The 13702-nt window shown below is 53.4% G+C and overlaps 2 protein-coding genes across 2 annotated transcripts; both read left to right on the top strand.

Moving 5' to 3' along the window:
• Positions 1 to 818: 818 nt before the first annotated feature.
• BZA05DRAFT_403254 (uncharacterized protein) lies at positions 819 to 2347 on the top strand. Its single transcript, XM_051484178.1, has 3 exons — positions 819 to 948; positions 1012 to 1913; positions 1976 to 2347. The coding sequence occupies exons 2-3, from the start codon at positions 1239 to 1241 to the stop codon at positions 2147 to 2149; spliced, it is 849 nt and encodes a 282-aa protein (XP_051338029.1). The 5' UTR covers positions 819 to 948; positions 1012 to 1238; the 3' UTR covers positions 2150 to 2347.
• A 7637-nt stretch (positions 2348 to 9984) lies between these two features.
• Positions 9985 to 13119, top strand: BZA05DRAFT_339830 (armadillo-type protein; the record flags this gene model as incomplete). The annotated part of the gene is made up of 5 exons (XM_051480947.1): positions 9985 to 10083; positions 10209 to 12260; positions 12317 to 12530; positions 12591 to 12937; positions 13018 to 13119. The coding sequence occupies 5 exons, from the start codon at positions 9985 to 9987 to the stop codon at positions 13117 to 13119; spliced, it is 2814 nt and encodes a 937-aa protein (XP_051338028.1).
• Positions 13120 to 13702: the final 583 nt, after the last annotated feature.

The raw sequence follows: 13702 nt of genomic DNA, 5'->3' as shown, positions 1-13702 counted from the left end.
ATAATCGATGTTCTCCCTCTCTCTCCCTCTCTGTCTCTCTCGGGCGTTCGTGTGTTTGGACTGTACGGCAACTTTCGTAGTTACCGGTAGCGAGAATCGAGATCCGCCCCTCTGGAGTTCTGGGGGGCGGCGGGCGGGCGGTCGGGAAAGGCTTCTACCTAGTACTACGGTAGTAGTGGAAAGGCTGAACCGTATGCGAAACAAATCGATATTTTCTCTCTCTCTGTCTCTCTCCCTCTGTGTGTCGGGCGTTCCGGTCATCCAGCCTTCAGCCTTCAGCCCTCAGCCTCCAGGCAGACCGCAGACGGCGCGAGGAAAGTGGCGTGATGCGATCCAGCCGTCCGGTACCTATCACCTTCCAACATCTCCCAAATAGGTAGTGTCTCAGATTCCGCTATGTAGGTAACTTTTTGGGACGGGCCCACGGGGCGCCTGAACTTTGAACAGTGAAGTGAGCATTGAGCAGGCACGACGGGATGGGATTCGAATTCGAATTCCCGGTGGCGGAGCAGGACTGGCGTGCAACTGTTACAAGACCACCGGACGCGCGGGCGGGCGAGTAACCGGCTGCTGGCATTATGTAGAGTAGAGTAGTCTCACGTTATGGGGTTAATCTATATACACACAATTAGCTGTGCTGACCTAGGCGGCGATAGTTACTGAGAGAGTCCGCCGTGTCCACTGTCCGACGCTCGAAAGTTGAAACGCCCCAGCCACATTGGCGGATTGGCCGCCGGACAAGGCCCAATCATGAGAGGTGTGTGCATTGTGGTGTTCCTGTCACGACCCATTGTGGCTGAAGCTACTTGCTGCTGCTATTTCGGGTGCGATCAGCATCCCCGGCTCCTCCCCGCAGTCGCACGGCAACTTGCGAGTTGCAACTTGCAACTTGCAAGCACAGCGCTGACCGAGGATCCCAGCCACGCATCCATAAGCAGAACGATAGAGGTAGGGCTGATTCCCCTCGTGCATGCCAATCGAATCAAGCAATGGCTGACGTGGTAGAGTAAGAACGGTAGTCCAATTGGACGGCGTGGACTTTGTTTTTTCCACCACCCCCCCTCCCCTCCTGCCCCCGGTGAATGTGTTGTAACAGAAGTTGCGAGAGTACATAAACTGCGGGGGCTGGCTCCCCACTTATTCACGATCCCACGACCTCAGAGCTCCAGAAACGAATCTTCCCCCGAGCCGAACTGAAACACACGACCGAAACACACTCCGCAACCCACTCCGCAACAATGGCAGTAATGGACCCCACCGGCGGTCTCCGCGACATCAGCACGCTCGGGCGCTCCAGCGCCAGCCTATTCCACGAGGACTTCAGCGAAGACGAATCCTCGGGGCGCCCAGCCGCGGAGCCGCTCGTCTCTCAATCGAAGCCGAAGAAGCCACGGCGGCGGCGCACAGGAATGCCGACGAAACAGGGCGTGCGCAAATTCATCTCGAAGCTGGACTACCACAAGCTGAACTACCGCACGCGGCTGACGCTGCGGATCACGAGCATGATCGCGTCCGGCACCACGCTGGGCAGCATCGGCAGCGTGCTGTACACGTACACGTCGACGCAGGCGGCGACGCATGAGCAGCAGGGCGACGCAGCTAATGTTTGGCCGAGAGATATCTTCTTCGATGCGACGTATGTCATGCTTGCGGCTGCGGTTGTCACGTTCGCTGCAGACCTCGCGTTCTTTATCGCCTCCATCAAGGTCAATGTTAGGAAGCTGGGCACCGCGGCGCATAAGTTCTCGGCGTTGACAATCACGGGCGTCTGCTTGAGCATGGTCATCGCCGCGGTGGCGCTGGATAGGAAGACGAACAGGGGCGATACGCCGACGCTGTTCTGGGTGTGTGTGGCGAAACAACAGACTTGGAACGACGTCGAGATCGACTTTCCGTTCCTGTGCGGTGAGATGGTGGGTCCCCTCTTCTCCGCTCGCTCGCTCACTCGCTGCAATGATACTAATGACGACGATAGCTCGCGGCGAGATGGGCACTGATCGGCACACTGCTGCTGCAAGCGATGATCCTGGCAACGATCGTGGTCGACGTCATCTACCGCGACGGCCCGCGGAAGCCGAAGCCCGTGGTTGGCCGCGGATACAAGGTCGTCAGTGGATGGAGGGGCGTGCTAGATCGTGTAGGACTTTAGTGTGATCTAGGTTTGGTATTTTGGTATTTTTTATTTTTTTTTGTGTTCATTTGGGTGCGGCGGCTGGAGTTTGGGAGTTGGGTTTTCTTTTTTTGCGATTTGCGATTGGCGAGCGGTGGGCAGTGAGCGGCGGGCGGTGGGTGGGCCATGACGACGACGTGTAGCGATACCAGTACGGTCAATAAGAGAAGATATCATAGTATCATACAGATCGCGAGCCGGAAGTGCAATTATCGAAGGGAGAGGTGGTATCACTCGTCGTCACTTGGGAGTCACGATTCATCTAGCATGATCAGCAGCGATTCAACGTTCGGTACCTTAATCTTCAAGATGGAGCACCGATGCAGAATTCACCAAGCGAATGCCAATCTAAACCTCATACGGTAGGTAGATAAGGCAAGGCATAGACATTGCAGTTTGATAGCCAGTGCCGCTGTGCTTGCAGACGGAGATCCTCCTCCATATTCCGGCAGAGCTCAGAGCCGCAGAAACTACGTCGGCGCGCAGCGCGCTCCCTTCTCCATCGCTGTAGCGTTCGACTCGGCTCGCTGTGGGTCCGGTCCGGGCCGAGCCATTGGACGGGGAGCGTGTGGGGAGGGGGAGCGCAACATCCGAACCCAAAGATTCCGGGGAACGGAAGCTTCTTTCCGTTCTTCTAGCCACTAACGGCACGGCACGGCCTGGTGCGACGTGGAGGATCGGATCGATCAACTCTTTCATCATCATCACCAGCCTCCAGGGGCGTTTCTCGTATGGGAGGGAGGGCGGTGTTCGACGGCGAGCCTCCGTGACTCCGTGAGAGCCAATGATTACATACGCTCCCTGCCTCGTGTACCCTGGGATGTCCGAGAAGACTCAGGAGAAGATCGCAGCCTGTGCGAGTACTGGTACATACTGAGTATGGGAAGTGCTGACAGAGGATTCAGGAACGGCGATAGTTATTAGTGTTCGCCATGTACTGTAGGGGATACATGGGGCGTCACTCGCTTTCTCTAGTCGGCGGAGGATTCCTCGGCCAACGAAGGTGAAGCGTTCACGGCGTGGCGTGGAGTACGGTATCACAGGCATGTTAACCGTGGTAGTGCCTTGGAAGGCGTGCACCGTATGTACATCTCCCGTCCCGGGCGCCGATCAAGATGGATCATGGTTCTGACCGGTATCCGGAGTTAGGGTGCGAGACTGTGGGGCTGTGGAGTTTTGGAGTGATCACCAGTGCTCCGTGGTATGTACCAGGTAGTCGTGGTGTCCCATCGCCGAACTGTGGCCCAACGGTCAGGGTTATCGGAATTCTAGGTACTCTAAGGAATCAGAATTCGGCAGCCTTTATCTGTACTCTGCAAATAATGGTCAGTGCTTATCGACCTCGATGCGGTGTTCCAATGAGTACTTCCAAAACACACGAAGTACATTCGGAAGATTCCAAGACTACCTAGATAGTCACCACAAGGCGATTTCATTCAAGTAGTTCGAACTTTTGAGCTGTAACCGGCCGCTAGAGCGGAGTTGTATTGTCTGCGGTTGGCCTCGGAAGAGCTTGCAGACCTGTAGTGCACCAGCCCGATCATGTTGAACTGAGCTGAACTCGAAACCAGTATGTTTACCAGGCGGGGAGGAAGCTCGGCGGGAAGTATGAGGTATGTAATAACAGTACTACTGGTGGGCGAGTATGCGGGATCCCGGGAGGCAGAAGACACTGGAAGCTGCGCTGTTTGGGCGGGCGGAGGGGTTGGGTGTCTGTTGAAAGGCTGTCAAGTACTCTACACCGCGTCCATGACTTTGTGGCCGCAGCGGCAGCGAGTGGGACTCCACGGTTCAAGTTGATGGTAACCGTTTGCTGGGAAGCAAATTTCCGGTTGCTCAAAATTTTCGCAGCTTCAGTCGCTTCCCGGGGGCTCATTGCTTCCCTCTCATCATTCAGTATAAAGCCCACGGTGGCCCACAGTTCCAGCTCCAACATTTTCAACCACAGCGGTTAACGAACGCTGTACTTCGCTCCACCGCCTACGAACCACCGCCCATCTCAACCGCAATCCGCTATCTGCCATGAAACTGCCCATCTACGCAGAACAATCGACCGCCGCGGATCTCCGTCTGATCAAATCCTGGAGGAAGGCGCTGTATGCCCCGTACAAAAATAATCTCGAAGAGCTCGCAAAGATGTTTATCGACTTCACGGATTGGAAGCTGTGTGACCGCGGAGTCGCAAATTACTCCCGCGAGAAGGGGAGCCGTGGCATCGCCGTCATAGTCGATTGTAGGGCCCAGACCAAGGGTTATCGTGGTTTGGCGTACTGTGACTATGGTCTGATTATTCTTGTTAAGAGATGTGCTGTGAGGTCGTCCGGTAAGCGTGTGCACCGATTGTCGGGGTTGGATGGATGCTGAGTCGGGATCGTAATATAGCCAAATTCTTCGGATTAGTCGCACACGAATACTGCCATCTGGCAGATTATGTCTACGGTTCTTACCCCCCAAAGCGGATGTGGTCCCCGCCGAATCAGATGGTCACGAACTAAATTGGAGGAGCTGGATGGTCAAGTGTGCAAGCCTCTGGGGAACCCTTGGGGTGGAGGTGCTACCTGAGGACTACCCTTCTGATTCCGACCACGACTTTGGAGATCCTATATGTGAAGAGCCTAACTGCCAAAACGTGGCGAGGATCAACAAGCCGGAAGAAACCAAACTTGGGAAATGCTTGGATTACATCAATAAGGCTCGGAAGCAAAGCACCCATCGGTAAAATGTGGAGTATCAATCGAATTAGTACTGAATATTGAATCAATAATGATCCTCCGTTATATCTTCCCCCCCGCTTGATGATTCACCGTATTCGTGCCGGTACCTTCTGTGTCGCATCACGGAGAGCGAAGGCTAACGGAACCCATCATCTTCAAGCCCCATGTTGTGAAGGCGAGTTTCGCAGTAGGTAGGTTCTCACTGCTGTTGCTGTTGCTCCACAACAGAAAACAATTCAACGTTCAACAACCGCATCAGGTCTGCACTAGTCACGCCCCCCATAACTAACACCAGGTCGCTCCATACCGATGCTCGCCGCGACACAGAGGCGCCTCGATGTTGTCTGCCACCATGGGAGAGGAGAGATTATGTACTTCCTAGTCGGATCCGGTGGATCCGAGTGATGTGTCAGCCGGACTAGCCGCATTGAGTGGCACCAACGTTGTAGGCAGCAGAGAGGAACCATATTAGATGGCTCTTCGAAGATGAATACAACCTCAACTTCTCCATCATCTTAAATTCTCGCCCCCTTCCTTTCAGGGTTATGTCACTCGATCCCCGTGCCCCCTCCCTAGTTACCGGTGGATAGCATGAGTCGGAGCGTCCTTGTCAGGCAGCAGTCCAAAGAGAGAATAGGTACGTCGCAGACTCACAGCTTTTCGTGGTTTATCTAATCAATCTGATGAAGGTAACTAGCGCCTGTGCTACCTATGTTGACAGCATGAGTCGGAGAGTCCTGGTCAGCCCGCAGTCCAAAGTCCAACGAGAGAATATGGTTGGGGACATCTAGACCCGGAGTTTTTTCACTCCCACTTTTGACGTTCGGTTAGTGCACAACAACAACCTAATTAAAAAAAGAGCTCTTTCAAAGAGCCCAATTTTTTTTAAACGTTGTGGTTGAGTGGCAACCAAGATCCAAGATAAATGAACGAAAAATGATTTAGTATGGGAGGTCCCGGGAATGCCTAGGGGCAAGGCTGCCACAGCCCAATCTTAGCACGGCTGAGTTCCTCATTAGAAAGTCTTGGCACGCCTGATTACCCGATAGTGATGTCTTGGCAGCATAATATGGTGGCTAATTGTTGTGACAAAGAATATTATGTACATAAATGGGAAAAAATTACCTACAAATTTGCTACAATTCCAGCTTATCGCTAACCTATTGATGAGCTTTGTATATCTGCGCCCTGGAAAATTGACAAGAACTGGCCGAGAAATTGCGATTTTCGTTCCCAGTGGGGCTGTGGAGCGCTGAAGCTCTGGAGCTCTGGAGCGGGCTGCGGAAGCGCGGTCAATGGTAACAGACCTGTGGAAGAATGGAACCGATGGAATTAGCATGCTCATGCGATCCAGAGGAGTGTTTTATCGAAGAAAACGGGCAAGAACTGGCTGAGATATTGTGATTTTCGGTCCCGGCGGGACCATGGAGCTCTGGAGTTGGCAGCGGACATCTGGTCAACAGCATAGGGCCGGTGGAAAAATGGTACTGATGGAATGAGGGCACCAGTGTGGTCTAGGTGAGTGTTTGATCGAAGAAAACGGGTAAAAACTGGCCGAGATATTGTGATTTTCGGTCCCTGCGGGGCCATGGAGCGTGAAAAAACATATCAAATGTATTTAATAAATGCTCATATGTTACCGCATTTGGATTTTAATTCCCTCTGATCCGAATGTCCACTTACTCCGGCACTAGATGTCCCCAACCACACGTTGCCGGTTTCGCAGCTTTATCTAATCGATCCGATCTACAGTACCTACAAGATCAGCGCCTGCGGTGTTGCCACGATCGTGACTCCAGGCTCCAACTCCAGCCCCGATGATAACAGGGAGCTACAAGGCGTGGGTAACGTATGGATGTATCATACTGCAACCTCTTCTAATCAGTGTTACAGTATGTTACCACCATCAGGCATGTGATGGTCTGTCTGTATCCGAATTGAAACTGCGACCCGGTCGTCGCTGCGGCGCTGCGCACCCGAAGCCAAGAAACGAAACGCCATTAGTCACGATTCACCTCGAGCCAATCCAGTCGTTATTCATCGATGCTACATTGCTACATACCTAACCTACTATCACAGCCATGGAGAACTACCGAGCGCTCGACCTCACCAACCTTTTACATACGTACCTCTACGTTCCGTCTGCGAGTACTGACACAGTACATCGTACACCGTACATATACATACATACAGTATTCCGGCCAAATGCGGCCTCCGGTTTTCTTTGCCTTCATCCAGTTACTAGTAACTACCGGCTCATGCTCATCGCTAGCTACTCTAGTCCGTACCGATATCCTACTGATTGGCTTTTAGGCACCTTACCTACCTACCTACCCTAGGTAGATCCATACGGGTATATATCTGCAGTGGAGCCACTCCTCCCCTCGAAGCGGTCGATCGAGGATTCGAACACGGTCCGGAAGAGCGAGCGAACTTCGCCCTGGGGGGATCGCGCTGTGGCACGGGCCGACGGGGACGATTGGCATTGGACGCGACGGGGCGGCGGCAGAAATGTGGTCGGTTGGGAAGTTGTTTGCCAACCAAGTACCTACATGAGTAGAGTATTTACTCTAAGCTCATCCACCACGCACAGCCAGCGGTGGATGGGTGTGTCGTCAAGGATTCCCGAGTTCCGTCTTCTGGAGTATTCTACGAGTATTCTACGAGTGCGCCAACCGGGATGAGGAAGTCAGTACCTACTATACACCACATACTTACCTGTGTTATGTACTTACTCTGCCTACTATGGGTAGTGAACGGTACATACACACATACCCAAACGCACTTGCTTCCTGGGCCTGCAGACGTGCTGGGTACCTACTCGAGAATCCCTTGTCCCATTGGTATGTATGAAGTATGTATGGTACTCTATCTATCGGAGTGAATGAATCCACACACTGTGGGAGGGGCGACCACCGCAATATCGAGAGCCATAGTACGTGTTGGTGCTACAAGGTGTTGCAATTGGGAGGGGAGGGGGGGGGGAGAGATGCCGAGCGCGATCCGCACATTGTAGTGTACTCTACAAAGTTACCTAAATACTTCCCCCTCTGGTACCAGGTATGTATGTATGTACCACCGCCACCAATCGCCGGCACCGTTGACATATCGCCATACACATCATGATCAATCAGATCAGGTCAGGTTCACATGGGAGGAGATAGCTACCGGCAGGTGGGAACAAAGAGTCCGGGATACACATATACTTGAGTAAGTAGTCCATGTACTTGCTTGCTGATACGCATACATATCATATATACTTGGATGGGGTGCAGGCCTTTGAGAGCAGTGCTGAGCGTTGTTGAGGGCAAACGTTAACGTGGCTTGTTTCTGTGGCAATCACGGCCCTTGTCCAATGTCTGCAATCAATTGCGGGCTACTTGATTACCTGTTCGGTCTTTTATGGGCGTATTATGATTTAATAAGTACCATATTACTCCATCGTGAGCCGCGGCCAGACTTCCCTGATCGACGCCAAGTGTCTCGAAAATCAGCCCCCAACATTCCCTTTCTCGGACATCCATTGGCCCAATATGGCCCTTACTGCAGTTTCAACATCTTTGCAGCCTCCACCACCACCACGACGTCCACGACGACGACGACGATCACCACCACCACGGCCACCTCCACCACCAGCATCGCCACCACCATCACCAATACCACAGCAACCACAACCATAACCATCACCGTAGCTCATCACCGCAACTGCAAATCAGCAGCAGTCTCGCTCACGTAAAGCCATAGTAGGGCGCCAGAGCACTCGGGTGAGTCGCTTGTGTTCGTGCTCCAACCAGGTGTCACTCACTTACTTGCCTACACACTTATTTACTTACTGACTTAGCTGTCTCGACTCGCTTACTTCTTGCTGAATTTGTTCGGCTTTTTCTGGTGGGTTGTGTCATGTTGTGGTTGTCCGATATTCGCACCCCCGCCCGCAAGAACTGTCGCTTCCCCCACCACCGCCGGCCACCCGTACTCTGATCTGCTCTGCTGCGCACACACACCACCACCACTAACACCACCAACACCACCATCACCACCACCAACACCACTACCATCAACCACCACCGCTACCACCGCTACCACCGCTACCACCACCATCTTCACCACCACCTTCCACTAACCAAACAAACCCAACCACTCTTCACCACCATCACCAGTACTCCCTCTCACCGCCCACCGCTCTCATTCAGTCGGTCCGTTCAGGCAGCGCCTTCATACTTTTTTTCTTTCTTCTCCAATTCGCCGCCTCTCGTTACTCGTAACTGCCAACTTTGATGTTGCCTTGAACCCGCTAAACATATATAGAATACATTCCTCTGGTGAGTTTGTGGCAATATGCTTCCTGTTTGCTCCCTAAAGCCCTAGAGTCCTTCTCGCTTCATTCTCTTGATCCCTCTTCTTCTTGTTCTTCTTCTTCATCACCATCGCTGCCGGGTTGCCTTTCCGGTTCCCACGTTTCAGCACGGTGCTCTGGCGACTGTTGCCGGTCGGCCGGTGAATGTGAACCGCATTGCGGGTGTTGGTGCTGGGAGGTTTTACGAGGAAGGTTCGCGACGGCAACCAGCCAAGAGACTGGGACGCATTCGTTCTTCAACTTCCATTCTCTCCCTCCTCTCTTTCTCTCTCACCCCGGAATAACGCCACCAGCCCCCTCCCCCGCCGCCCCACCCCAGTCGTTCGCTTCCCCGTCCCCTCCCCCCATCGTCGCCCCTCGCCCTCCCACCCTCTTGGTGTGCTATTCACCCCTGCCGAAACTGATTCGTGTGCCCTTTACCGCTTGCTTTCATGTAGCTCTGCCCCTCCCCCCCACCCCCTCAAAAACAAAAAGTAAAAAAAAAAAAAAAAAGAAATGACCCTAACTAAGCGCGAAAACCGATATGTCTAACTCTAATGTGCTGCCGCTAGTGATCCCCCACTTCACTACCGCTTGCAAACACAGCGAAGAAGAAATTCATCCACCCACCTCTGCTCTTTCGGTCATCCATCCTCGAACACTCGACTCCACTCCTCCTCCTCCGCGTCGAACGTTTTCCGAACACACCTCGTTCGACACTCTCGCTTCACTGAGACGCACCGTCATCGACACTTTCTACCCCAATGGCGTGGCAACCGCAAGAGGCTCCCATCCGGGAGTTGGCGGGGTACCTGAAGGACAGCTTGGGTTCCGATAGGGCCACCCAGCAGCGTGCTACTCAGGTATCTTGCCTCCCGTACCCCACAACGTTTGCGTCACTTGGATGCTCGTCACAGAGGTGCCGCGCAGAGATGATGAAATAGGGGAAAGATGGACAGATAGCTAATCCGTCTGAAATTCCCTATAGATGCTGCAGCAGGCGAGCCAGCAGTCTCCCGATATCAACAATTATCTATGCTATATCCTCGTACACCCCGAACCGATCCCCGTGCCCGGCATGGATGCCAGAGAATACCATGTTGTCCGCTGCTCGGCCGCCATGTTGATGAAGAACAACATCACCTTAATACCTAATTCGCTTTCGGCACAAACGCTTGCCTACATCAAGTCGGAACTTCTTCAGGGCCTTCGCGACGAGAATGGTGGCATTAGAAGCTTTACCGGAAACGTCATAACCGAGCTGCTACGGAAGGGTGGAATCATGGCGTGGTCGGATGTGCTGGCCCAGTTGATCACCATGACAGAAGGCAAAGATCCCAGCGGAGCAGATTTACCGGTTGCTGTGCAGGAAGGCGCTATGAGCGCTCTCAAGAAGGTCTGTCAGGACAGCAAGAAGGCTCTGGAGAAGGATCCCCAGCGTCCACTTGCGTTCATGATCCCCAAATTCCTGCAGTTTACCCACCATCCGTCCTCCGCGGTCCAGGCCGACTCCCTCGAGGTCATCAACATATTCCTCCCGATGCGGTCGCAGGCGGTACTCGCCAACATCGACACGCTGGTCGAGAGTCTCTTCCGCCTCGGAAACAATCCCCACCCTGCGTTGCGTCGGGAGGTGTGCCGCGCGCTGGTGCACCTGGTCGACATCCGCCCCGACAAAATCGCACCGGTCATGAGCGGAGTTGTCGATTACCTGGTTCAGCAGCAGAATGACACCGACGTGGACGTGGCTTTGGACGCCGCCGAGTTCTGGTTGACGGTTGGAGAGCACGATCAGTTGAGGATGCATCTGGGACCATTCCTGCCCAAGATCGTTCCCATCCTGCTGAAGTCGATGATCTATGCGGAGGAGGAGATCTTCAGACTTGGCGGCGAAGGCGACGATGCCGACGAGGAGGACAAGGCGGAAGATATCAAGCCCAAGTTCGCCAAGTCACGGCAGCGCCTACCGAACGGCGAGAGTGTAGAAGTAGAAGAGCGGCCACGCAACGGCGATGGGGACTTGAGCGATGGCGAAGTCGATGAGTACGATTCCGAGTTTGAAGATTTGCTCGGGATGGAGGATCCTGAGGACCGGTGGAACCTGAGGAAATGCTCGGCGGCGGCATTGGACGTACTGGCGACTGTTTTCCACCAGCCCGTCCTGGAGGTCATCCTACCGTACCTGAAAGAAAACATCCGCCATCCAGAATGGCCTTACCGAGAAGCGGCCGTCCTGGCTCTGGGTGCGGTGGCCGATGGATGTCTCGACGGTGTGGCGTTCCATCTTCCCGATCTGATCCCTTACCTGATCTCCCTGTTGAACGACGATGAGCCGCTTGTGCGTCAGATCACATGTTGGACGCTCGGCCGATACTCACGATGGGCTGCCACCGATCCAGACCCCAGCAACCACGACACGCAGCACCTGCAAAAGTACTTTGAGCCGATGATGGAGGGTATCCTGCTCAAGATGCTCGATGGGAACAAGCGTGTGCAGGAGGCTGCAGCATCTGCCTTTGCCAACCTCGAGGAGCAGAGCAAGGGTGTTCTGGAGCCATACATCAAGGTTATCGTCCAGCAGTTTGTCACGGCCATGCGGCAGTACAAGGATCGGAACATGTTCATCCTGTACGACTGCGTACAGACTCTCGCGGAACACGTCAGCGAGGCTCTCGCACAGGATGAACTGGTGGCGATCCTCATGCCTGCTCTGATCGAGAGGTGGAAGAAGGTCAAGGATGACTCGAGAGAGTTGTTCCCCTTGCTGGAGTGCCTTTCCTACGTGTCGACTGCTCTGGGACAAAAATTTCAACCTTTCGCTACACCTATCTTTCACCGATGCATCAGTATCATCCATCAGAACCTGGAGAAACAGGCTGCATTTGTTCACAACCCATCTCTAGACGAACCCGAGAAGGATTTCCTTGTTACCAGTCTCGACCTGTTGAGTGCTGTCATCCAGGCTCTGGATAGCCAGAGCTCGCAATTGGTGGCGGGTGCCATCCCAAACTTCTTCGAACTTCTGACACATTGCATGGCTGTATGTCCTTCCTGTATCCATCGGATGGCCCTGACACTTCTAACATGTGATGGTAGGATACAAACAACGATGTCCGACAGTCTTCCTACGCACTTCTGGGTGATTGCGCGATCTACGTATTCGCGCAGCTGCAACCTTATCTCCCCAACGTGATGGAGCTGTTGATTCAGCAGTTGGACATCGAGAATCTGAGCGAGTTCGACGAAGACAATGCGTTTAGCGTTATCAACAATGCATGCTGGAGTTGTGGAGAAATCGCGCTACAACAGGGTAAGCGGGCGCCCCATCTACTCCGAAAGCCGTGCGTATGACTGACAAATAATAACTTAGTAGTCGGTATGACACCTTACGTCGAACGGCTCTACATCAGTCTCCTTACTATCATTCAATCTACCAAAGTTCCTTCATCGGTTACGGAGAATGCAGCAGTGGCACTCGGACGACTCGGCCTGGCCTCTTGCGATGAGCTCGCTCCACACCTGGACACGTTTGCGTACCCCTTCCTAGACGCACTGGCAAAGGTGGCAGAGACAGACGAGAAGGACACGGCGCTCAAGGGGTTCTGCATGGTTGTCGGCAGAAACCCGGAGGCGATGGAGAGCTGTCTGGTGCCTTTCTTCAGGGCGATCGCCCGCTACAAGGATCCGAGTCCGGAGCTCAAGGAGTTGTTCAGACAGGTGCGTTTCCATTTTAATTTTTTGGCTTGGCCTACCCCAGGACCGTGCGGGAATTGAAGACTGACCATTCGGCTTGATAGACTGTCGCCGGTTACCGTTCGTTCATTGCCGATTTCGACGCATTTTTGACTCAGATTCCACAAGGCGATCGAATCGCTATCCAGGCGGAATATGTCAACTAGGATCTGTTGTATTGATAGGGTGTTTTATTCTGGTTGGGAAAATCGGGTTTTTTTGTCTTGACTGGCGTAGCGTGGGGCATGGGGAGGAAGAGTAGGGATACTTGGGGGCTTTGGGATGTCTTGTTCTTCATTTTTTTTGCTTGTCTCTTTCTTTCCTCTATGCATTCCCTTCCAAACGTATTTAGGCCTCTTTTTTTTCCCCGTTGTCTTCAATCGTTTGCAGCTGGGTCGGGTGTGTGGGGAAGAGGAGATGAGATGAGATGGGTCGGACGGCCGCCGCCGGAAGTGATGATTGATGCGATGCAAATATAAAGAGTTGGTTTTTGTTGTGCGTGTGTGATGTGTCTTGTCTTGTCTTGTCTCTATCTAGTATGCTGGCATGGACGCGCGGTGGGATGGGGGTTGTCGGGGTTGTCGTTTTGGTTGGGGTTTCTGTTGTGTTGTGTTGTGGATACTACTACTTACTTGGATGTTACACTTACTTAGAGGAAGAGGGGGAATTACATTGGGCATTTGGTACTGGTAGGATTGGGACCGGTAGGACGGCATGTGAACGGTGAATGGTGTGGTGAAGAGTGTGGTG

This window comes from Tricharina praecox (assembly GCF_024521635.1).
Source record: "Tricharina praecox strain CBS 144465 chromosome Unknown BZA05scaffold_18, whole genome shotgun sequence".
In the NCBI taxonomy this organism is placed as follows: Eukaryota; Fungi; Ascomycota; class Pezizomycetes; order Pezizales; family Pyronemataceae; genus Tricharina; species Tricharina praecox.
Note: the sequence above shows the minus strand (reverse complement) of the source record. Positions and strands in the feature narration are given on the sequence as shown.